This window comes from Leptodactylus fuscus, chromosome 5, assembly GCF_031893055.1.
Source record: "Leptodactylus fuscus isolate aLepFus1 chromosome 5, aLepFus1.hap2, whole genome shotgun sequence".
NCBI classification, from domain to species: domain Eukaryota; kingdom Metazoa; phylum Chordata; class Amphibia; order Anura; family Leptodactylidae; genus Leptodactylus; species Leptodactylus fuscus.
The window spans coordinates 9,690,378-9,717,166 of NC_134269.1; the positions used below are offsets into that span (position 1 = coordinate 9,690,378).

At 44.3% G+C, this 26,789-nt stretch overlaps 3 protein-coding genes across 3 annotated transcripts; all 3 read right to left on the reverse strand.

Moving 5' to 3' along the window:
• Window positions 1-2,331: 2,331 nt before the first annotated feature.
• Window positions 2,332-3,264, reverse strand: LOC142204387 (olfactory receptor 11A1-like). The gene has a single exon (XM_075275699.1). It carries the CDS (start codon window positions 3,262-3,264, stop codon window positions 2,332-2,334), a length of 933 nt encoding a protein of 310 aa, XP_075131800.1.
• An 8,698-nt stretch (window positions 3,265-11,962) lies between these two features.
• On the reverse strand, window positions 11,963-12,895 carry LOC142204388 (olfactory receptor 6P1-like). The gene has a single exon (XM_075275700.1). It carries the CDS (start codon window positions 12,893-12,895, stop codon window positions 11,963-11,965), a length of 933 nt encoding a protein of 310 aa, XP_075131801.1.
• Window positions 12,896-24,787: 11,892 nt separating this feature from the next.
• Window positions 24,788-25,735, reverse strand: LOC142204389 (olfactory receptor 6Q1-like). Its single transcript, XM_075275701.1, has one exon. It carries the CDS (start codon window positions 25,733-25,735, stop codon window positions 24,788-24,790), a length of 948 nt encoding a protein of 315 aa, XP_075131802.1.
• Between the last annotated feature and the right edge of the window lie 1,054 nt (window positions 25,736-26,789).

Sequence of the window (26,789 nt, forward strand, 5' to 3'; positions counted from 1 at the left end):
GGGGTTCATGTAACTTGTACGTAACTAATCTTTATCAATGAAAAACAGGTCAATTTTTAATGAACAAACAAGTTTTATAAAGCAACAACTCTTAAGAGGAATAAGAATGAAGAACCCTGATGTTAGTGCAGTCAGCGTAGGAAACAAGAGCTGGTATTGTTATTGTGTATCACTTCACTGGGAAAAGCAATAGCCAAGTTACACCACACCAGATTTTGCATCCAAAAACTTCTGCAAGTACATAAAACTCAAGGCACAAGAGAGCACACAGGTTGCACCCGTCAGAGGTGTGGTGTAGGGGCGTGTGACCCTGAAATGCCATATTGGCGTTGTGCTTGTGTGTATTAGACAGAAAATAAAGGATCGTGGATTTTTACAATATTGGGTGAGCGCTGAGCCTTCCCTGGATCGCTTTTTCCCTTGATTGGAATTGGATTTGGACTTCTTTTGCTGTATTGACTCAACGTCCTATTCTTTGAGATGTATTCTGGCTCTGGCTGCTGTCACACACATCAACTTGAGGATAGTAAAAGCATGTAAGGTTGTCGTGTCCAACACACAACCCAATTGTTATGTTCTCACCTGTTCGAACCTCTGTGCCATCCTCTAGACACATTGTACGGTGCAGGAGACGTTTCCACTCATGATTACCTGATCTGGACTCTAGTCATTTTATTTTGGCACTGTCAGGGTTTGTGTGCATTGTGATTGACAGCTGATCTACCAATCAAACCCGGGGTGAGTTCTGGACTTCCTATCATCTGGTCATCAGCCCACATATGGCTGCAGGCTATTGTGTCTCTGACCTTGCTAAGCATTTGTCCTTGCTCTTGTTTTATATTTACTGACCTCTGCTTTTTGGCTTTTGACTTCTCTTTGGATTTCGATTCGGCACTGTTTGGTCTCTCTGGTTTGCCCTCGGCTTGCTGACTCCTCTTCTGTGTTGTGTGTCCTGTCCTGTTTTGTGTAACACTTATCTTGAGAAGGAAGTGTCGCCCAGTTGTCCTCTACCGCCTAGGGTAGTTGAGGGAAGTAGGTAGGGACCTGGGGCTGGATCAAGTTTAGGACTCAATGTCTCCACTAGGGTTGAGCGATCGTGTTCGGAAAAGATCGGATTCCAATCGGCGATCGAGAAAATTTCACGATCGCCATCGGAATTCCGAACACGATCTTTTTATGTGGGATCGATAGCGGTTATTTTTCCCACAATGCTTTGCTTAGCCTTCACACTGAGTATATAGTGTATATTCAGTGTGAAGGCTCCGCTGCAGTTCCATAGGAATGAATGGAAGCAGCCGACACACAGCCTTAACCCCCTGCGTGCCGGCTGCCTCCATTCATTCGAATGGAAGGCTAAACTAAACATCTGTAGCAGCTACTTACCTCTAGAGATGGCTGCTCCGGTGCCCTCCTTCTTCTTGCCTCGCTGCCCCGCCTCCCAGGTTAGTGTTTAAAGCGCTAGGTAGGCGGGGCTTGTGGCTTAGGAGGCTGTGGGCGGGTACAGGGCGGGGAGACGCAACGTCTCCCCTCCCAGTACCTGCCCACACTCTCCTAACCTGGCAGGGAGGGGGCAGTTAAGGGAGAAGAGCAGCATGGAGCGGCAGCGAGGCAAAAAAGAAGGCACCGGGCACCGGACCTGCCATCTCTGGAGATAAGTGGACACCAGGGGGGACTAAGTAGCCAGAGGATTAAAAAAAAATCCTCTGGCTACTTTAGTGATTCACTACACAGCCTGGATTCTAGCAATTGTTAGATTCCATGCTGTATAGTGAATAGGATTGCTTTTATAATCCGATCTCCGATTAATAAAAAAATCCCATTGACTTGCATTGGGATCAGAATTGGGATCGAGATCGGGTTCGAATGAAAAATGATTGGAAATCAGATTTTAATATCGATCCTGAAAAGTCAAGATCGGCTCAACCCTAGTCTCCACAATTCCCTTCCTCCCAGGTTTCAGCAGCAGCCACTGGGAATTGCTCAATGGGCAATTACATAACACCATTAAGGCATGAGTCCCTCTCTTCCTTTTTAAGATGAATTATGTACTGTCTTACACGGTGTTACACTATGCACCACTCGGTGCTTTTTTCTTTTGTTTCTAAGCACATGATGGTCTTGGTATCATTTTAAAGATGAAATTCTCATCATCTTCACATTCCTGATGGAGATATGGGGCTCCAAAGTGTCAGCCTGGCTCGATGAATAAATATGTGGATGGCAAGTAAAGGGTTACACTCCATCCTGGTAGTCTTTCTTGTGCCCATTACATGCACATTACAGTCTATAAGCCCAGTTCTTGAAATCCACTATGGTGAAATCATATTATTTCTATTGTCTCAAAGATTGACTATGTTTATAGATGGCATTTCTGATGTCCTGGTTTCTCAAACTATAGATTAAAGGGTTAAACAATGGTGTCACCAGTATGTACAGAAGAGACAGGCCCCTGTTGAGATTTACAGAATTATGTCTTGGTGGGAAGATATAAATGGAGGACAATGTCCCATAGTATGTGCACACGATGATCAGGTGGGAGCTGCAGGTGGAGAAGGCTTTATGTCTTCCAGTGCTGGAGGGAATCTTGAGGATGGTCCTAATGATTGAAATGTAGGTGGTTACGATAAATATGAATGGTGATACAAGGAAGGGAAATGTTAGCACAGTAGTGATCAGCTCTACAGAGGCTGTGCTGGAGCAGGACAACCGTAGAAGAGGAGCAACATCACAGCCAAAGTGGTCGATGGTGTTGAGGTTACAAAATATTAACTTGCTTAAGAAAATGCATACAATAAGTTCCATGGCAAATCCCGACAACCAGCTGAAGGTGACCATCTGAAGCTGATGGGAGAAGGTCATAATGGTGGGGTAGTGTAATGGTCTGCAGATGGCTACATATCGATCAAAGGACATGGCCGCCAACAACAAGCACTGAGCCATGACAGCAACACCTAAAAAGTAGAACTGAGCTATGCATTGACCAACCGATACTTTTCCATGTCCCACCAGTATCAGCCATAACATGTTGGGCACAATGTTACTGGTGAACAGGATCTCACATAAGGACAACTGGCTGAGAAAGAAGTACATGGGGGAATGGAAGCTCGGGGTGACCCCGACCAGGACAATGACCAGGACATTTGCTGTCATAGCTGCAATGTAGACGATCAAAACCAGAATGAAAACTAAAATCTTGAAGTTGTGGAGATCTCCAAATCCCAGAAGGAGAAATTCTGTGACTGTCGATTGGTTTCTTGTGTTCATTACCTGGTGAGTAGAAAACAGAAGAAGATCAGAGGAAAAGTTCGGATTCCGATCAGCGATCGAGTAAATTTCGCAATCGGAATTCCAATTCCGATCTTTTCTGGCGGGATCGAGGTCGGAGGTTATTTCCCACAATGCTTGTTTACTGGCCATGTTAGCTACTACTACTACAATGTACAGTAATGGAGATGTAGCAGAGTCCAATATACGGCATATCAGGGAGGAAACAGAAGAGTAGATACTATCTATCTACTCGCGAACTTCAGCCATGGCTTATTATATGGCGAGTGCCTCCTCGTCCTCACAAAGTGATTAAAAAACAATGTTTCATGGCCATTTAAGTGTTCCCTTGCTCTTTCTATGCATACTAATGTATTTTTGGTAACTTTTTATAGCTTTTGAAAACGATCTTAGAAAAAAAAATCCCATTGACTTGCATTAGGATCGAAATTGGGATCGAATGGAAAATGATCGGAAATCGGATTTCAAAATCGATCCTGAAATCTCAAAGATTGGCTCAACCCTACCAAAGAAGTAAAAGTCTCAAAATTGTATATGTTATGTTCTAGTCATTGTCCCCTCTACCCAAAACTTCGGTTCAGAGCTGGCTATGCTTGTAAGGCAACTGGCTGCAGCAGGAACGTTCCCCTAGATTAGGAGTAAAAGACCAAGTACACGCAGGTCTCTTCTCACCCACCTTTCATCAATGGAGATAAGAAAGTAAATAAGCCCAGACTTTATGGCTGGAATGACCCATCATCATCACCACTAAGTCCTATTGAAATTTCTGCTGCTATAGAAAGGAAGGCTATGACCACCATTTTGATTTGCATTACAATGATTCAGTAGCCACAGTCACAAAGACTTGTAGCTACAATGTTGCGTCAAAGTTTGTGAACCTTTCAGAAATTTTGATATTTCTGCATAAATTTGACCTAAAAGTGCATCAGATGTTCACACAAATCCTAAAAGCAGATCAAGAGAGTCTGGAAGACAATGGTCCAATATCAGGAACCTTCGAGAGGCAACAGCATGTGAACCTTTGGAATTAGCGGATAATATAAAGTTAAATTTAGAGTCATGTGTTTCCAATCGATGGGATAAGAATCAGTTGGAACTTGTCACCTTTAATTGAGTGTCCTGCATACTCCGAGCTGCACCAAACCCAAACCTCCAGAGATGTTCACCAGAGCCCCTGATGGTGGAGATGGAGTGGCAAGCTACTATTGGGCAGGGTGGTTACAGGTAAGAGAGCACCAAATTCACAGTGCATCAGTCGTCTGAGCAGACCCAGAAACTGAAATCACTTACCAGAAGGCTTCCAGAGACAAGATGAAGGTCTGAAGAAGCATAAGGCCGTGGATGGAGGTGGCCAGAAAATGGAAGCAGTACTCCAATAGATTAGCTGTCCAATCCAAGTCATCAAGTGCAATACAGAGGGTAATCCAGGAGAGAGGTCAAGCAAGCTGGGTCAGTAACAGGAGAACAGAACGGTACCAAATCTTGTTCAAGGAGCAGGAGTGTTTAGGCAAGCTGGGGTCATTAACAGGAGAGAGCAGAGTAGAGAGTAAGGAGGTGGGAAGCAGAGTCAGGGACAGAGCCAGGAGATTAAACTGGAGACACACGGGATACCAGTATGGACCGAATAGCCAGCGGGGAGCAGAAGTAATGAAGATATAGGTTCCGACAGGCCCAGCATTAACCCTTCACAGGAAGAAGATGGGAGGTGGTCCATGTCAGCAAAAGACCGTCAAGCCCTCATGCCTCCTGAGAGTTTCCTACCAAAATACCTTCAAAGCAGAGCTCAGGTGAACAGGTTGGGAGCGAAAACCCAACAAGAGCACAGAGCTAAAGAGAGCAGATTGGGAGAGAAAACCCACCCACATAGCAAGATAAGAGTGTCAGTAACCATGTCCCCATAACACAGTGCCTATATAGAGTGTTAGTAATAGTGCACCTACAGTACTGTGCCCCATAAGAGTGCTGAACACAATGCATCTATAATAGGGTAGAGCCAATCGTGAGATTTCAGGATCGATTTTAAAATCCGATTTCTGATCATTTTCCAGCCGATCCCGATCATGAAATTTTCTCGATCGCCGATCGGAATCCGATCTTTTCCGATCCCGAACCTCAACCCAAGTCAACGCTTCTCTATGGGAAAAGTCACTTTTAGGGTTGAGCCCAACTTAAGATAACCTCCGACCTCGATCCTGCTGGAAAAGATCGGGATCGGAATTCTGATCGCGATTGTGAAATTGACTCGATCGCCGATTGGAATCCGATCTTTTCCGATCCTGACCGGTCAGCCCTAATCTATAAGGCTCTATGTATAAGACTGTTTGCTTTGTAAGGGTGCTTTGTGTTCTTCACAGCTATCACACTGACCTATATGTCTTTATGGTCCCATGCATACCCCAACAGTGAACCTGGGGCAAAATTTAGGACAGCTCCTATACCTATCCATTTTGTGGCCCCGTCTCACAAGATGAAGTGAATGGGTCGGTGGAGTCAGGGGTGTACAAGGATGTCATCCTTGTGTAGTTGGTGGGATTTACCATAAATTGTCTACATGTAGCCTAAGAGAGTCATTTTGGGCTTCCTTATAACAGGGTCAGAACACAGTGACCCCTTAAAGGGACCCTGTCATTTGCGCTCCAGTTCTAGAAGATAGTATCAACTGAAATCTCACAAGATTCAGTGAGCGACAACACACAAGGCACAACGTAAAACTCACCGACCAAAAAAATTATTGTAAAATTCAGACTTAAATAAATATATAAAGATAGAAAAACACAGAACAAAACCCCAATAGGAATCATCATAGGAATAATACATCACAATATGAAAGAATGGACCAGCAAGGTGAACGTCGCCAAGACACGTTTCGCCACTTAAAGCTTTGTCTCCTCTAACCTTCCAAGATGATTCCTGTTGTGGTTTTGTTCTGTGTTTTTCCTCCCTTTATATAGATGGTGTTTGTTACTTTTAATATGACTTGTCTACAAGAGATTGTATTCGGGCTAAACTCTTAGTCTATTTATTGCCGCCGGTGCTAAGGACGCGGTGTCCGATGTCTTCATGAGATGACGTCTCCACCATGTTCCTGCCATTGACTGTCTTTTTCCTGATCGGAGTGATAGGAAGTAATACACTGAGCTCCAGAACAAATTTGGGTACAGACCTATAGATGTTTTATTAGGGGTCCTGACAACACAGATGTATATTATGGTCGTGGGCACAAAGTTTGGTTTCTGGTCATGAATCCTCCCCAGGCTGCCCTGTTAAACCTATGACCAGATCTGTCCATGTCCAGGTCGGCTCCCTTACGTGGAAGGATATCAGTCCCATGATATCTGGGTGTAGGAATAGTCTGTAGTCGCTGCTGTTTCTCACCTGACGTGATCTGTGATGCCGAAGACTAGATGTGTTGTATTCAATTACAGAAATGAAGCCATTTTATGAAGTGACACGAGACCCTCCTGGGAGTCTCCACCGCTCTTCTTATTGTCAGTAGACTTGTTAGAGGTCTTATCTATATTCTCTGAAGAGAAAACCTACAATTGTGCCGTAAATTGTTCATATTTAGAGATGTGTGTGTGTGTGATGCGGTAAGACCTTCCAAAATTCACTTTTATGGCCCTTTACGTGAGCCCTTCCGAAATTAAGTTACAGGCCCTTAAGCTGAGCTACCTGCAGAGTTTTAGGCCCTTTAATTTAGTTCAGCCTTCACCAGCAGAGATTTGTTGGTTCTTTGGGTGAGTTGAACCTTTAAAATACAGTGTTTTTGGCCCTTGGAGTGAGTAGAGTCTTTATAAAGCAGAGTTTTTGGCCCTTGGGGTGACCAGAGCCTTGTAGCAGCATTGCTTTATTTTTTGGCCCTTGGGTTGACCCCTAAAAAATTAGATTTCAGGTGCTTGGGGGTGAGCCCTAAACCATTAATTTTCAGGCCCCTGTGTGGGGTATGCATGAAAAAATTTATTTTCTTTTTTTTTTTTTTTAATTAAAATAATTTATTACTACATTCAGTAGTAGGGGCTGGGGTTGTAGGAGGAGGATGAGAACTCCTCCGTTGTCGTAGTTCCTGTCCCACCTCCCCTGTGCAGTTATAGCGGACCAGGGAAGGTGGGAGGGGAATACGAATTTTTACTGTGTATGCGGCCTTGTATTCGATTGTGAACAAATACATTGAACGCCATGATATTCGATTGAATACCTATTCGATCAAACGGCATTCGCTCATCTCTATTCATATTATATCAGGCTTGACATTTGTGTTATACATTGTGATGGTGACCTCCTAAATCTCCAAACATAGTGGAGGACCCGTATACAAGTCCCATGTGTCCTCCTAGAATCTGACCCTGGTGGGCTTAGGTTATGTAATGATGTGAGGGGTTGTTGTGTCCATTGGAGTTTCCTCTGTCTATGTGAAGGGAAATTTGGGATGATGAGGTTATATCAAAAATACTAAGTTCTGACTCTGGCTCTAAGTTCTCACTTTGATATACAAAGGTTCCCCAATAATTCTGGCCCCCTTGTACCCACCAGAATATAGGATCTTCTTATTCAATTGCAACTTTTATGAATTGGATTTTTTATGCTTTTCCGTATATACTTGAGTATAAGCCGAATTTTTCAGTACAGTGTTTGTGCTGAAAAAGCCCCCCTCGGCTTATACTCGAGTCAATTAGTTTTACCCAGTTTTTTGTGGTAAAATTAGGGGCCTTGGCTTATATTCGGGTTGGCTTATACTCGAGTATATACAGCACTTTTTAATAACAGAACCATCCTAGTCCTGGTGTCAGTGCAGCTGACAGGTCATTGTGGCTGCCCAGTGAACGCCGTAAAAACGAAGCCCGTAAGAAAGTCGCACAAATGCACGTTTTCTTCAAATCCCCCCATTCTGATTTTTTTCAGCTTCCCAGTACATTATACATTAAGACCTCATATGGCTCTGTGAATGGAAAAATAAAAAAGTTTTATGAGGTTTGGAAGTCGAGGAGTCAAAAACGAAATTCTAAAAATGTCACCAGTGGGAAGGGGTTAAATAAAAAGACCCCGACCAAAAATAAATAAATAATAAATCACCGATTCTTGCCAGCCCGACACAATATTTTTGTGAAATTCTGTAGTTGTCACTCCTCCGCCATGTTGGTGAGCCAGCTGCCCTGGGATAAAGGGATAAGTCTAGGTGGCCAAGATGGCTGCCGTGCTGATCATAGTGGCTTTTGGCATCGGGCCCAAGGCTGGCACACTGATGATTGGGTCTCACTGAGGGGTGCTCCCGACTACTTAACTCTCATGTGATATTTTTTGAGGTGTCCTTGATGTTAAATGTGAATGAAGGTGCAAGAGACAGGACGGCTGGCAGGCTCCACTTACTTAGCAAGAATCCTCCATTTAAAGAACAACATGGCGGCATATCCCTTAGAGCAGCAGGTTCCACATGTTTGGCGGTTTACGCATACAGACAGGATTGGCTATGGCTCTTCATCTCTTCTTCAGTCCTCTGACCCTTTCTACCATGACATTCTGGAGCAATCCCTGGGCTCTAGTCCTCCTTTTCAGCTACTATTGGGGAAATGCAGGGTGCGTCTCAGCGATGGATACATAAGTTTAGCGTCTTAGTTCTACAAGCCTCGGGCTCACTGACAAGGAACTACCTGTTAGCCCTATATGTCACAAGCTAACGTACAGAGCTAGAAGTAACCTGCAAGAAACTAAACTGTCTACATCTAACACTAGAAGGAAGGAGGCCAACGGCTAGAGATGGATGTCTGCGCTCTCTGGCCAAAGATTGGAGTGTCGACAAGGTGAATAAAATAGATGACCTTTATTAGACAAAAACATACTGCACAACGCGTTTCGAGCTCCACAAGCTCTTCTTCAGGTGCACAATTACTTGCCAGGTAAGGTAGGATGTGTGGCAAGCAAATTTTGAGAGGTTCACCCATGTCTATGGATCACCATGTGCCAGGTGAAGATGTGTCCTGCCTATAAAGACGATCATGGGGAAAAGGAATAGAACAGTCTTGCTCTCTTGGTGGCATTGGCAATTCCATTTAACCAAATGAGCTGGTGATGCCAATTCATGTGACTACAGTGACCTAGTTCATCTGGTAATGTTCAAAAAAATTCCTGTATGGGAGATGAGCGCACGTAACTGCCACCGCCAAAAGCAACAGCGGTGGTAACGTAACAGTCAGTGCCATCATCTACCTGAGGTTGCCACAAATCTTCTCCAGACAGGCCTTTTGGGTGTCGGGCCTGCACATAGGTAGGAATTTTTACCCCTGACCGAGTTGCCAGGTCCAGATCTGCAATAGAATCATTATAAGATTATGTATCATCTGTATGACTTTTTCATGACTCATGTAATTGGATTCCTAAATGCATAGATTTCCCCTCACCAGTACTACCACCAGTAGCATAACCCCTGCCTCTACTACCTCCTCCAACAATGTGTTTCATTTCTACCTCCTCTACATTCAAAATACAATGGCCATTCTCATCCAACTCATCAAAAAGAGGAGGAAGAAAAGGAAGCCTTAGACTATCAGGAATACCAGGACCTCTGCAGATCAGTTTTTCCAGGACAGTGCTGCCAAAGGTAATGGTAACAATTCCAGGAGTTACACTACTATTTGAATATTAGTGATTAGGGTCAGAGGGGTATTACAGAAGAATACCCCTGTGATTAGGGTCAGAGGGGTAATACAGAAGAATACCCCTGTGATTAGGGTCAGAGGGGTATTACAGAAGAATACCCCTGTGATTATGGTTAGAGGGGTATTATTGAAGAAAACTCCTGTGATTAGGGTCAGAGGGGTATTACAGAAGAATACCCCTGTGATTAGGGTCAGAGGGGTATTACAGAAGAATACCCCTGTGATTAGGGTCAGAGGGGTATTACAGAAGAATACCCCTGTGATTAGGGTCAGAGGGGTATTACAGAAGAATACCCCTGTGATTAGGGTCAGAGGGGTATTACAGAAGAATACCCCTGTGATTATGGTTAGAGGGGTATTATTGAAGAAAACTCCTGTGATTAGGGTCAGAGGGGTATTATAGAAGAATACCCCTGTGATTAGGGTCAGAGGGGTATTACAGAAGAATACCCTGTGATTAGGGTCAGAGGGGTATTACAGAAGAATACCCCTGTGATTATGGTTAGAGGGGTATTATTGAAGAATACTCCTGTGATTAGGGTCAGAGGGGTATTACAGAAGAATACCCTGTGATTAGGGTCAGAGGGGTATTATAGAAGAATACCCTGTGATTAGGGTCAGAGGGGTATTACAGAAGAATACCCTGTGATTAGGGTCAGAGGGGTATTACAGAAGAATACCCTGTGATTAGGGTCAGAGGGGTATTACAGAAGAATACCACTGTGATTATGGTCAGAGGAGTATTACAGAAGAATACCCCTGTTATTAGGGTCAGAGGGGTATTACAGACGAATACCACTGTGATTATGGTCAGAGGGGTATTACAGAAGAATACCCCTGTGATTATGGTTAGAGGGGTATTATTGAAGAATACTCCTGTGATTAGGGTCAGAGGGGTATTACAGAAGAATACCCTGTGATTAGGGTCAGAGGGGTATTACATAAGAATACCCTGTGATTAGGGTCAGAGGGGTATTACAGAAGAATACCACTGTGATTATGGTCAGAGGGGTAATACAGAAGAATACCCCTGTGATTATGGTTAGAGGGGTATTATTGAAGAATACTCCTGTGATTAGGGTCAGAGGGGTATTACAGAAGAATACCCTGTGATTAGGGTCAGAGGGGTATTACAGAAGAATACCACTGTGATTATGGTCAGAGGGGTATTACAGAAGAATACCCCTGTGATTATGGTTAGAGGGGTATTACAGAAGAATACCACTGTGATTATGGTCAGAGGGGTATTACAGAAGAATACCACTGTGATTATGGTCAGAGGGGTATTACAGAAGAATACCCATGTGATTAGGGTCAGAGGGGTATTACATAAGAATACCCCCTGTGATTAGGGTCAGAGGGGTATTACAGAACAATACTCCTGTGATTAGGGTCAGAGGGGTATTACATTATCCCTCTATGTGACAATCAGAGACAATAGTACATTATGCTCTGTGATTGATAGGAGAGGAGATAACATGAACAGAAGTTGCTGCTAATCCCTAGGATCACATACAGGCTATGCACAGATGATGACGCTTTATCATGTCTCTGCAGTTCTGCTCCTTCCCCCTCCTCCTTCAAGATGCTGCCAAGGCAGAAGAGGGAAGGACACTTTAGAGCTCAGGATCTGTTAGGGCTATGAAGTTGATGAGAATCTCATCTTTAGAATGATTCCAAGACCATAACGATAGCCCTTACAGATTCATTGTTAAGTACACTGTCAGGAATGGAGATCTGCATTGAGATTTCCATACTGACTAGCATTTTCACCAGCCAATACCTCTGGATCTGCGGCTATCATGATGATCTTGATATTGTTTTAAAGATGAGATTCTCATCCTCTTCATAGCCCTGACGCACCCTAAGATATGGGGCTCTAAAGTGTCACCCTGACCAGACGTATAAATATGTGGGTGGCAGGGAAAGGGTTACACCATCCTGGTAGTCTTTCATGTGCTCATTACATGCACATTACAGTCTATAAGCCCAGTTTTGAAATCCACTATGGTGAAATCATATTATTTCTATTGTCTCAAAGATTGACTATGTTTATAGATGGCATTTCTGATGTCCTGGTTTCTCAAGCTGTAAATTAAAGGGTTAAACAATGGTGTCACCAGTATGTACAGAAGAGACAGGCCCCTGTTGAGATTTACAGAATTATGTCTTGGTGGGAAGATATAAATGGAGGACAATGTCCCATAGTACGTGCACACGATGATCAGGTGGGAGCTGCAGGTGGAGAAGGCTTTATGTCTTCCAGTGCTGGAGGGAATCTTGAGGATGGTCCTAATGATTGATATGTAGGTGGTTACGATAAATATGAATGGTGATACAAGGAAGGGAAATGTCAGCACAGTAGTGATTAGCTCTACAGAGGATGTGCTGGAGCAGGACAACCGTAGAAGAGGAGCAACATCACAGCCAAAGTGGTCGATGGTGTTGAGGTTACAAAATATTAACTTGCTTAAGAAAATGCATACAATAAGTTCCAAGGCAAACCCCACTAACCAGCAGAAGGTGACCATGTGAAGCTGATGGGAGAAGGTCATGATGGTAGGGTAGTGTAATGGTCTGCAGATGGCTACATATCGATCAAAGGACATGGCCGCCAACAACAAGCACTGGGCCATGGCTGGAACACCCATAAAGTAGAGCTGAGCTATGCATTGACCAACTGATACTTTTCCATGTCCCACCAGTATCAGCCATAACATGTTGGGCACAACGTTACTGGTGAACAGGAGCTCACATAGAGACAACTGGCTGAGAAAGAAGTACATGGGGGAATGGAGGCTCGGGGTGACCCAAACCAGGACAATGACCAGGGCATTTGCTATCAAAGCTGCAATGTAGATGATCAAAACCAGAGTGAAAACTAAAATTTTGATGTTATGGAGATCTCCAAATCCCAGAAGGAGAAATTCTGTGACTGTTGATTGATTTCTTGGATTCATTGCCTAGTAGCAAAAAATAGAAGGAGATCAAAGAAGTTAAAGTTTCACAAGGTTGTTATTACCTGAGGAAGCCCTTGCATGGGGTACTTCTATGGAGTCTCATATAGTTACATAGTAGATGAGGTTGGATGAAGACATCAGTCCATCAAGTCCAACCTATAACCCTACAATCCCCTACAGTGTTGATCCAGGGGAAGGCAAAAAACCCCATGAGGATGATGCCAATTGGCCCATTTCAGGAGAAAAAATATTCCTTCCCGACTCGAATCTCTTCAAGAAATGCATCCAGGTCCTTTTTAAACTTGTTTAATGAATCCAACATCACCACTTCCTGGGGCAGAGAGATTCAGAGCCTCGCTGTTCTTACTGTGAAGAATCTCCTTCTATGTTGCTGGTGAAACTGTCTCTCCTCCAGACATAGAGGATGTCCCCTTGTCACTGTCACTGGTCTAGGTATAGAGGACATCCCCTTGTCACTGTCACCGGCATAGGTGTAGAGGACATCCCCTTGTCACTGTCACCGGTCTAGGTGTAGAGGACGTTCTCTTGTCACTGTCACTGGTCTAGGTGTAGAGGATGTCCCCTTGTCACTGTCACTGGTCTAGGTATAGAGAACATCCCCTTGTCACTGTCACTGGTCTAGGTGTAGAGAACGCCCCCTTGTCACTGTCACTGGTCTAGGTGTAGAGGACGTCCCCTTGTCACTGTCACTGGCCTAGGTGTAGAGGATGTCCCCTTGTCAATGTCACCGGTCTAGGTGTAGAGGACGTCCCCTTGTCACCGTCACTGGCCTAGGTGTAGAGGACGTCCCCTTGTCACTGTCACTGGTCTAGGTGTAGAGGACGTCCCCTTGTCACTGTCACTGGTCTAGGTGTAGAGGATGTCCCCTTGTCAATGTCACCGGTCTAGGTGTAGAGGACATCCCCTTGTCACTGTCACTGGTCTAGGTGTAGAGGATGTCCCCTTGTCAATGTCACTGGCCTAGGTGTAGAGGACGTCCCCTTGTCACTGGTCTAGGTGTAGAGGATGTCCCCTTGTCACTGTCACTGGTCTAGGTGTAGAGGATGTCCCCTTGTCAATGTCACTGGCCTAGGTGTAGAGGACGTCCCCTTGTCACTGGTCTAGGTGTAGAGGATGTCCCCTTGTCAATGTCACCGGTCTAGGTGTAGAGGATGTCCCCTTGTCACTGTCACCAGTCTAGGTGTAGAGGACGTCCCCTTGTCAATGTCACCGGTCTAGGTGTAGAGAACGTCCCCTTGTCACTGTCACTGGTCTAGGTGTAGAGGATGTCCCCTTGTCACTGTCACTGGTCTAGGTGTAGAGAATGCCCTCTTGTCACTGTCACCAGTCTAGGTGTAGAGAACGTCCCCTTGTCACTGTCACTGGTCTAGGTGTAGAGGATGTCCCCTTGTCACTGTCACTGGTCTAGGTGTAGAGGACGTCCCCTTGTCACTGTCACTGGTCTAGGTGTAGAGGACGTCCCCTTGTCACTGTCACTGGTCTAGGTGTAGAGGACGTCCCCTTGTCAATGTCACCGGTCTAGGTGTAGAGGACGTCCCCTTGTCACTGGTCTAGGTGTAGAGGATGTCCCCTTGTCACTGTCACTGGTCTAGGTGTAGAGGATGTCCCCTTGTCAATGTCACTGGCCTAGGTGTAGAGGACGTCCCCTTGTCACTGGTCTAGGTGTAGAGGATGTCCCCTTGTCAATGTCACCGGTCTAGGTGTAGAGGATGTCCCCTTGTCACTGTCACCAGTCTAGGTGTAGAGGACGTCCCCTTGTCAATGTCACCGGTCTAGGTGTAGAGAACGTCCCCTTGTCACTGTCACTGGTCTAGGTGTAGAGGATGTCCCCTTGTCACTGTCACTGGTCTAGGTGTAGAGAATGCCCTCTTGTCACTGTCACCAGTCTAGGTGTAGAGAACGTCCCCTTGTCACTGTCACTGGTCTAGGTGTAGAGGATGTCCCCTTGTCACTGTCACTGGTCTAGGTGTAGAGGACGTCCCCTTGTCACTGTCACTGGTCTAGGTGTAGAGGACGTCCCCTTGTCACTGTCACTGGTCTAGGTGTAGAGGACGTCCCCTTGTCAATGTCACCGGTCTAGGTGTAGAGGACGTCCCCTTGTCACCGTCACTGGCCTAGGTGTAGAGGACGTCCCCTTGTCATGGTCACTGGTCTAGGTGTAGAGGACGTCCTCTTGTCACTGTCACTGGCCTAGGAGTAAAAAGATCCTTAGAAAGTTCTTTGTATTGTCCCTTCATGTATTTGTACATTGTTATTAGATCTCCCCGTAGACGAGTTTTCTCTAAACTGAATAACCCCAAGTTTGTTAATCTCTCGTTGTCCTCCAGTCCACCCATTCCCCTAATCATTTTGGTTGCCCGTCTTTGCACTTTTTCAAGTTCATTTATGTTTTTCTTGTATATCGGGGCCCAAAATTGTGCACAATATTCTAAGTGTGGCCATACCAGTGATTTGTATAGAGGCAGAACTATGTCCTTGTCATGAGAATCTAGACCTCTTTTGATGCATCCCATAATTTTATTTGCCTTGGCAGCAGCTGCCTGACACTGGTCACTAAAGATAAGCTTGTTGTCCACCAAAATCCCTAAGTCTTTCTCATTAATGAAAGAACAAAAGGACGGCGCTCTCAGATCCAAAGGAATTTATTCAAAAAGAAGATTGCACAACGCAAAAACAGTTGCCGCGTTTCGGGTCGGAACCCTTTATCAAGTGCGTAACTTCACTAATCGAGCTTCACTCAAGCTAGGAAGAAATAAACTCTATCCGGAGCGCTACTCGGCCTATTTAACCGTACCGTTCCATGTGCCACTTCCGGGTTAAATTCTCTCTATTCTCTAAGTCTTTCTCATTGGCAGTCTTACCCAGTAATTTACTATTAAGTACATAGTCAGACATTTTATTACATTGACCAAAGTGCATTACCTTACATGTGTCAACATTAAACTTCATTTGTCAAGTCTCCGCCCATGCTTCCAGCTTCCTTAGACCCCCCCCCTGTAATATTCTACTATCTTCCTTATTGATTACCTTAAAAAGTTTAGTATCATCTGCAAATATGGACACCCTGCTCTGTAATATGGACACCCTGCTCTGTAATATGGACACCCTGCTCTGTAAACCCTCTACCAGGTCATTAATAAAGATATTAAACAAGAGAGGACCTAATACTGACCCCTGCGGCCGCCCCACTGGTGACTGTGATCCAGTCTGAATATTCACTATTAACAAGTCCCCTCTGTTTCCTATCAGTGAGCCAGTTGCTAACCCAATTGCATATGTTTTCCCCCAGTCCCAACATTCTCATTTTGCATACCAACCGTTTATGTGGAACAGTATCAAAAGCCTTTGTAAAGTCCAGATACACCACATCTACTGCATTACCCACGTCCAGATACACCACGTCCACTGCATTACCCATGTCCAGATACACCACGTCTACTGCATTACCCATGTCCAGATACACCACGTCCACTGCATTACCCATGTCCAGATACACCAGGTCTACTGCATTACCCATGTCCAGATACACCACGTCTACTGCATTACCCATGTCCAGATACACCACGTCCACTGCATTACCCATGTCCAGATACACCACATCTACTGCATTACCCATGTCCAGATACACCACGTCCACTGCATTACCCATGTCCAGATACACCACGTCTACTGCATTACCCATGTCCAGATACACCACGTCCACTGCATTACCCATGTCCAGATACACCAGGTCTACTGCATTACCCATGTCCAGATACACCACGTCCACTGCATTACCCATGTCCAGATACACCAGGTCTACTGCATTACCCATGTCTAGATACACCACGTCCACTGCATTACCCATGTCCAGATACACCACGTCCACTGTATTACCCATGTCCAGATACACCACATCCACTGTATTACCCATGTCTAGATACACCACATCCACTGTATTACCCATGTCCAGTCTTGAACTAACCTCCTTAGCCATTACTGAATCCTTAAATATTAGATACAAGGGTCTATCTATGACCATGCTTAATTCCCTCAGAACTCAGGGGTGTATTCCATCTGGACCGGGTGATTTCTCTATTTTAGTGTTTTGCAAGCGGTGCCGCACTTCTTCCTGGGTTAAGCAGGTGACATTTAATTGAGAGTTATCATTCCCCCTAATCATGTCGCTGGCCAATGGATTTTCTTGTGTAAACACTGTAGAGAAGAAGGCATTTAATACTTGTGCTTTTTCCTCATCCTCCTCCACCATTACACCCAGATTATTTTTGAGAGTGCCCACATTGTCAGTTTTTATTGTCTTATTATTTATGTAATTGAAGAATAATTTTGGATTACTTTTACTTTCCTTGGCACTTTTTCTCTCAGCCTCAATCTTCTCCACCTTTTTTTTCTCTTTTGCACAATTTATTTTCTTCCTTATAGTATTTAATGCTGTGTTGCTACTCTCTTGTTTTAGTACAGTAAATGCTTCCTTTTTATCCCTCATTGCACTCCTTACTGTTTTAGTCAGCCATATTGGTTTTCTATGATTTCTGCATGGGTGTCCAAATACTTATTGGTAGATAGAGTATTATTTGTGTTTTTCATGGCTCCTTCTCATTGCTCTGTTGCTATGTAACTCCACATGTGTATAAATAACATGTAAAAGCTTTCTAGATTTTGTATTTCCCCAACTGATAAATCTTATTCGCTCCTTCAAACAGGCTGGTTATTTCCTGCACTATTTATGTGTACTTGTTATTAGATTCTTTTCTTGATGTTTTTTCTGTTTATATTTTTCAGATGGCAGATTTGTAATCATTATTATACATATATTATATATATATATATATATATATATATATATATATATATATATATATATTACAGGGATAGCTCTATAGGGACAGCTATATTCACACTTCATCCTGCAAAGAGCGCGTATTCAGATATATTCATGATTATAGAAATCATCATCCACTATATAATAAACACTCTGCTGACCTAAACCCAACGGAAAGGTTGTGGAAGGACTTCAAGTGAGCAGCTCGTAGGAAGAAAAGCACCAAGAGAACAGAGGTGAAGCGAGCAGATTGGGAGAGAAAAACCAGCAAGAGAACAGAGGTGACGTGAACAGATAATAGGAATAAACCCACCAAGAGAACAGAGGTGACGCGAGCAGATTGGGAGAGAAAAACCAGCAAGAGAACAGAGGTGACGTGAACAGATAATAGGAAGAAACCCACCAAGAGAACAGAGGTGACACAAGCAGATAATAGGAAGAAACCCACCAAGAGAACAGAGGTGACGCGAGCAGATAATAGGAGGAAACCCACCAAGAGAACAGAGGTGACGCGAGCAGATAATAGGAAGAAACCCACCAAGAGAACAAAGGTGACGCGAGCAGATAATAGGAAGAAACCCACCAAGAGAACAGAGGTGACGCAAGCAGATTGGGAGAGAAAAACCAGCAAGAGAACAGAGGTGAAGCAAGCAGATTGGAGGAAGAAACCCACCAAGAGAACAGAGGTGACACAAGCAGATAATAGGAAGAAACCCACCAAGAGAACAGAGGTGACGCGAGCAGATAATAGGAGGAAACCCACCAAGAGAACAGAGGTGACGCGAGCAGATAATAGGAAGAAACCCACCAAGAGAACAAAGGTGACGCGAGCAGATAATAGGAAGAAACCCACCAAGAGAACAGAGGTGACGCAAGCAGATTGGGAGAGAAAAACCAAGAGAACAGAGGTGACGCGAGCAGATAATAGGAAGAAACCCACCAAGAGAACAGAGGTGACGCAAGCAGATAATAGGAAGAAACCCACCAAGAGAACAGAGGTGACGCAAGCAGATAATAGGAAGAAACCCACCAAGAGAACAAAGGTGACGCGAGCAGATAATAGGAAGAAACCCACCAAGAGAACAGAGGTGACGCGAGCAGATAATAGGAAGAAACCCACCAAGAGAACAGAGGTGATGCAAGCAGATAATAGGAAGAAACCCACCAAGAGAACAGAGGTGACGCGAGCAGATAATAGGAGGAAACCCACCAAGAGAACAGAGGTGACGCGAGCAGATAATAGGAAGAAACCCACCAAGAGAACAGAGGTGACGCGAGCAGATAATAGGAAGAAACCCACCAAGAGAACAGAGGTGACGCAAGCAGATTGGGAGAGAAAAACCAGCAAGAGAACAGAGGTGAAGCAAGCAGATTGGAGGAAGAAACCCACCAAGAGAACAGAGGTGACGTGAGCAAATTGGGAGAGAAAATCCAGCAAGAGAACAGAGGTGACGCGAGCAGATAATAGGAAGAAACCCACCAAGAGAACAGAGGTGAAGCGAGCAGATAATAGGAAGAAACCCACCAAGAGAACAGAGGTGATGCGAACAGATAATAGGAAGAAACCCACCAAGAAAACAGAGGTGAAGCGAGCAGATCATAGAAAGAAAACCGCCAAAAGAACAGAGGTGAAGCGAGCAGATCGTAGGAAGAAACCCACCAAGAGAATAAAGGTGAAGTGAGCAGTTTGGGAGAAAAAAAACACCAAAAGAACAGAGGTGAAGCGAGCAGATCGGAAGAAGACCACCAAGAGAACAGAGGTGAAGCGAGCATATAATAGGAAGAAACCCACCAAGAGAACAGAGGTGACGCGAGCAGATAATAGGAAGAAACCCACCAAGAGAACAGAGGTGACGCAAGCAGATTGGGAGAGAAAAACCAGCAAGAGAACAGAGGTGAAGCAAGCAGATTGGAGGAAGAAACCCACCAAGAGAATAAAGGTGAAGCGAGCAGATCATAGAAAGAAAACCACCAAAAGAACAGAGGTGACGCGATCAGATTGTAAGAAGAAACCCACCAAGAGAATAGAGGTGAAGTGAGTAGATCATAGAAAGAAAACCACCAAAAGAACAGAGGTGAAGCGAGCAGATCGTAGGAAGAAACCTACCAAGAGAATAAAGGTGAAGTGAGCAGATTGGGAGAAAAAAAACACCAAAAGAACAGAGGTGAAGCGAGCAGATCGGAAGAAGACCACCAAGAGAACAGAGGTGAAGTGAGCAGATCGTAGTAACAAACCCACCAAGAGAACAGAGGTGAAGCAAGCAGATTGTAGGAAGAATCCCACCAATAGAACATAGGTAGGTGAAATGAGCAGATAATAATAAGAAATCCACCAAAAGAACATAGGTAGGTGAAGCGATCAGATTGTAGGAAGAAACCCACCAAGAGAACAGAGGTGAAGCGAGCAGATTGGGAGAGAAAACACATGAAGAGAACTGAGCTGAAAGGGATTGTCCATGCAAAAAAAAGGATAATAAAAATTTTTTTTAAATAGACCAGGGGAGCTGAAAAAATGTGAAAAAATGACACTCACCTTACCCTGATGCTCCAGTGCCTCCCGACGCGATCTGGTCCTTCCAGTTCAGTGCTGACAGTCCCGGACACACGTGACCGCTGAGGCCAATCAGCCGCTTCAGCGTAAGGGACCCAATACATCAGTTGGCAAACAATTTCACCTTGAAGAAGACACCAAAGCAGAAGGACCGGACCACAGCGGGAGGACACCAGAGCATCAGGGACAGATGAGTAGATCTGAAGCACCGTAGAAAAATAAGAGTGTTAGTAACAATGTCGCCATAAGAGTGTTAGTAATAGTGCACCTACAATACTGTGCCCTATAAGAGTGCAGGTAATAGTGTCCCTATAACACAGTGCAGCTATAAGGCTCTATGCATAAGACTGTGCGCTTTGTTCTTCACAGCTAGCACACGGACCCATATATCTATATGGTCTCTATTACCACAACAGTAAACCTGGGGCAAATCTCACCTGACCATCTTGTGCCCCAGCTCACTAGATAAAGTTAATGGGTCAGTGGAGTTATGGGTGCACATAGATGTCATCCATGTGCCGTTGGGGTTATTTTATCAGGGACCATGTACATGTAGCCTAAGTGTATCATTAGCAGCTTCCTTATAACAGGGACCCCTTAACGGGATCCTTATCTTTTATGTTGTAGTGTCAGGCAGATTGATCGCAACCTTGTGTCATTCTCTACATATGATTGTATTCGGGCTAAACTCTTAGTCTATTTATTGCTGTCGGTGCTAAGAGTTGTCGTCTTCACCATCTTCCTGCCATTACCTGCCTTCTCCCTATTCACTGTAATACACTGAGCTCAGAACACATTTGGGTACAGTACAGACCTCTAGATATTATACAGATGGGAGTCCTGACAACACAGATGTGTATTATGGCCGTGGGCTCATAGTCTTAATGATTTCTGGTCATGAATCCCACCAGGCTGCTTCAGTAGACCTATGACCAGATCTGTCCATGTCCAGGTCGGCTCCCTTACGTGGTAGGATATCAGTCCCATGATAAGAGATGATATCTGGGTGTAGGAATAGTCTGTAGTCGCTGCCGTTTCTCACCTGACGTGATCTGTGATGCCGAAGACCAGATGTGTTGTATTCAATTACAGAAATGAAGCCATTTTATGTAGTGACACGAGACCCTCCTGGGAGTCTACACCGCTCTTCTTATTGTCAGTAGACTTGTTAGAGGTCTTATCTATATTCTCCAAAGACCAAACTTACAATTGTGCAGTAAATTGTTCTTATTATTGCAGGCTTGACATTTGTGTTATACATGGTGATGGTGACCTCCTATATCTCCAAACATAGTGGAGAACCCGGATACAAGTCCCATGTGTCCTAGAATCTGACCCTGGTGGACTTAGGTTATGTAATAATCTGAGGGATTTTTTGCGTCCAAAGGGAATTTTTTTCACTTTGAGCTTGTGTAAGAAATACTAAGTTCTGACTTTACATACAATTGTACCCAAATAGTTCTGTGTAGTTGAAGGCTCCTTTGCACCCACTAAAAAATAGAATCTCCTTATCCAATTGCAATTGCCGGTCCACACTGACCCCATACCTTTATCGTTGCAGGACAGCTCCAGCATGGTAGGATCGTGAGATTTCTCCTGTTCCTTTGACAGCCTTATGAAGGTCCCAGGCTTGTCATTGTAAAGGGTGTCCCACTCGGGAGTACAACTTTAAAAATGCAAATTACTCGCCCCAATGTCCACGCACAAGGAGACAATGCTCCATATTTGAGAATATCCTCTGCAACATGTTACTGTCGATGGCAGCAATTTCAGGCTCGACGTTTGCTACTTGTTGCCTCCAACTTTTTGTCCAATTTTGTGATGGTTTTGAAGGTAAGCAGTTTTCTCCAAAAATGGGTACCCCCCCCCCAAACGAAAGAAAATATTAAAACGTAGCTTTTATTAAGTGATGAGTAAAAGTAGGACGGGTGCCTATAGTACATTAAAAAGTGAGAAAAGGACCTCCAATAAACTATCCTGGTCCCAATTCTAAGGTCTACTAGTGCAGGTATTCTTAACACAACCAACTTCCCACAAATCCCGTTCCCACATTCCCAATTCTGGTTAATAAAAGCTACGTTTTAATATTTTCTTTCGTTTGGGGGGTACCCGTTTTTGTCCAATATAACTTCATGGTACTACCACACCCTACGTACAAAATAGGCATTTTTATCCCCCCAAATTTCTTCAAATATTCCCTCTGACACTGTTTTACTGACCCAGTAGGTCTTCACAATGAACACTCTCCTTGAGTCTCCTCTCCTCAAGTTTCCTTGAATCACCTCATGGAGAGTCAGGTCTCCTTTCCTCGAGGAGACTTCAAGAACCAAAACCGGTTAATTTTGAATCCGTTCCCTCACATCTAGTCATCAGTACATGATCAGTTTGGGGCCGATTAGCTGATTTTCCCACCAGAAGCCATTTATGAGGTATCTGCCTGGAAGCAGCTCTGCTCTTGTTCAAGCGATTGGGATCAGATCTGCAGTTTCTGGCACTACGGCTACAGCGTATGAACAGAACACCCTGTGTAGATCTCTGCACACTATAGCAATCTGTTGTCCTCCCATTCACTCATGTAGGAGCAGAGCTGCTTCTGGCCATGCACCTCATAAATGGCTTCTGGTGGGCAAAACTGCTGATTGTAGCAGGGTCCTGGTGTCTGACCCTGACCGATCTGATACTGATGACCTACAATATCCTGTGGATGGGTCATCAGTATCAATTACTCTTAGATGAGGAGCATATAATATAGTGGGGCGGTACTGAGGCACAGATAATACTGTGTGGGGGGACGTACTGAGGAGTAGATAATACTGTGTGGGGGGGGGCCTACTGTGGAGCATATTATACTGTGGGGGGGCCTACTGTGGAGCATATTATACTGGGGGGGCATGCTGTGGAGCATATAATACTGTGGGCGGCGCTACTGTGGAGCATATAATCTTATTATTTATTAAACTATATTTTGGCCCTCCAGTGGTTTGAGGAACAGTGAACTGGCCCCCTGTTTGAAAGGTTTGAGGACCCCTGTCCTAGACAAACACTTTAATATTGTCTTATGTTATTTCACCAGCACAAATTTTCAGCTCTTGTCTATATCAAACTTGTCAATTTATTATTGTCTTCTGCTCCAGACAGACGATCGATTCCAGGGCTCTAGAATTATGAGCTTATTAGAACAATGATGGAACTTTTCACGCAAAGTGACAATCATGTGGCTACTCCTGATATGGACCATGCCCAGAATCTTGGCAATTTCATGCCATGTTGTATAACCAGGCCAAAAAAAAAACACTAGACCCTTTTTATTCACTGGAACGAAAATTTTATTTAGCTTGCTTCCAGTGAAAAATCAGAGGTAGAAACCTGCAGGATATGGCACACACAACAGTTTCTGAAACAACACAGCACTCGCTCACATGAACCAGTGGATATTCCACAGTTCTCGCTGGCAATGCCACCAGCTGTACTCATGGAGTGAGCCTCAAACTTCTGTGTCATGGTAGTAGCTTCACAGAGACTAGGGTTGAGCGATCGTGTTCGGAAAAGATCGCGATCGGAATTCTGAACACAATCTTCTTAGGTGGGATTGAGATCGGTGATTATTTCCCACAATGCTTTGCTACTGGCCAAGCATTGTGGGAAAAACTAACAATGTTAGCCTTCACACTCAGTATATGCTCCACTCATTCTGAGCGGAGTGTATACTCAGTCTGAAGGCTCCGCTGCGGTTCCATAGGAATGAATGGAAGCAGCCGGCACACAGCCTTAACCTCTTGCGCGCCAGCTGCGTCCATTTATTCTAATGGGAGACTAGCTAACATCTCTAGTAGCTACTTACCTGCAGAGATGGCTGGTCCGGTGCCCGGTGTTCTCGTTCTTCTTCACCTTGCTGCCCCCGCCTCCCAGGTTAGTGTTAAAGAGCTAGGAAGAAGGCGGGGCTTGTAGCTTAGGAGAGTGTGGGTGGGTACAGGCCGGGGAGATGTGACGTCTCCCCTCCCAGTACCCGCCCACACTCTCCTAACCTGGGAGGCGGGGGCAGCGAGGCGAAGAAGAACGAGAACACCGGGCACCGGACCAGCCATCTCTGCAGGTAAGTGGACACCAGGGGGGACTAAGTAGCCAGAGGATTAATAAAAAATTGTCTGGCTACTTAGTGATTAAAAAAAAAATCACAGCGTGGATTCTAACAAAGCGTCCAGTTGTTAAATTCCATGCTGTATAGTGAATAGGATTGGTTTTAAAATCCGATCTCCGATTAGTAAAAAAAAATCCCATTGACTTGCATTGGGATTGGAATTGGGATCGAGATCGGGTTCAAATGAAAAATGATTGGAAATCGGATTTCAAAATCGATCCTGAAAAGTTAAGATCGGCTCAACCCTAACAGAGACACATGGGACTGAAATGCCTGTAATATGGCGTAACCGAAGGGCCACTAGTGGTTCAACCTAGGGGTACAGCCTAAGGAGGTCAACTATTTTACCCCCTTACAAAATCATAATAAGACTTTCCACAGCCTTAAAGATTGAAAATATTTAGAAATGGCGCTCCTGATTTCTTGGTTTCTCAAACTGTAGATTAAAGGGTTAAACAATGGCGTCACCAGTGTGTATAGAACAGACAGACCTTTGTTCAGATTTACAGAATTGTCTTTTGGTGGGAACATGTAAATGGAGGACAATGTCCCATAGTAGGTGCACACGATGATCAGGTGGGAGCTGCAGGTGGAGAAGGCTTTATGTCTTCCAGTGGTGGAGGGAATCTGGAGGATGGTCCGAAGGATTGAAATGTAGGTGACTAAGATAAACGTGAAGGGCGACAAAATTACAAGAAATGCCACCATGGCGGTGACCAACTCTACAGAGGACGTACTGGAGCAGGACAATTGTAGAAGAGGAGCAACATCACAGCCAAAGTGGTCGATGGTGTTGAGGTTACAAAATATTAACTTGCTTAAAAAAATGCATACACAAAATGTCAAAGTGGACCCCAACAACCAGCAGAAGGTGACCATCAGAAGCTGATGGGTGAAGGTCATAATGGTGGTGTAATGTAATGGTCTGCAGATGGCCACATACCGATCGAAGGACATGGCCGCCAATAAAAAGCATTGAGCCATTATTGGAACACCTAAAAAGTAGAACTGAGCTATGCACCGAGCAACCGATACCTTTCCTCCTCCCTCCAGTATCAGCCATAACATGGTGGGCACAATGTTACTGGTGAACATGATCTCACAGAAGGACAACTGGCTGAGAAAGAAGTACATGGGGGAATGAAGGCTCGGGGTGACACCGACCAGGACAATGACCAGGACATTTGCTATCAAAGCTGAAACGTGGGTGAGCAAAATCAGATTGAAAACTAAAATCTTAAAGTTGTGGAGATCTCCAAATCCTAAAAGAAGAAATTCTGTGATTGTCGATTGATTTTTATTGTCCATTCCCTGGAGGGAAGATCAAGAGGAAGATTAGAAGATATTAGAGCGAAGAAGTAAAACTCTCAAAACAGTATTTATTATGTCCAAACCATTATCCCTGTTCTCCAAAAATTCAGTTTAGAGCTGCCCATGGCTGTAAGGCAACTGGCTGCAGCAGGAGCCTCCCCTCTATTCTGTCTGTCCTAGGAGACCAAGCACACACAGCCTTCTCCTTCACCTGCCAACCAAATCTGAAAGAGGTCAGGACAAAAGTAAGCCAAGTATACAGTCTGCATATCAGTGACTGCAAATGGTAAGATTGAAATCCAAGCAATTTTGATTCTTTTCAAGTCCTTTAGAAAGGGTAAGATTACTTTATTGGTCTACTAGCTGGTACCCGCGACTTGGTCTGCGGTGATTGTAGCAGTGGGTATATACAGGCGTGGGTAAGGTTTTCGTACTGTGTATAAGGTATGGGATATGAAATGTAAGTTTGTATCTTGTTTTTGCTGTAATGCAGAGAATACGTGAGACTTTTGTGTTACAGTTACTTTGTATTAGAGCTGCTATATATACGGTGTTGTGAGAAACTTTACATAGTGACTTTGGGACAGAGGGATTTGAAGTTAACCCTTTCCCGCCGATGGCATTTTTTGATTTTCGTTTTTGACTCCCCTCCTTCTAAACCCCATAACTTTTTTTATTTCTCCGCTCCCAGAGCCATATGAGGGCTTAATTTTTGCGGGACAAATTTTTCTTCATGATGCCAGCATTAATTATTCTATATAATGTACTGGGAAACAGGGAAAAAATTCAAAATGGGGTGGATTTCAAGAAAAAATGCATTTCTGCGACTTTCTTACAGGCTTTGGTTTTACGGCGTTCACTGTGCAACCAAAATGACCTGTCCTCTGTATTCTGTGTTTCGTTACGATTCCGGGGATACTAAATTTATATGGTTTTAGTTACATTTTGACCCCTTAAAAACAAATCCAAAACTGTTAAAAAATTTTTTTTTGAAAAGTCGCCATATTCCGACAGCCGTAACTTTTTTATACGTCCGTGTACGGGGATGTAT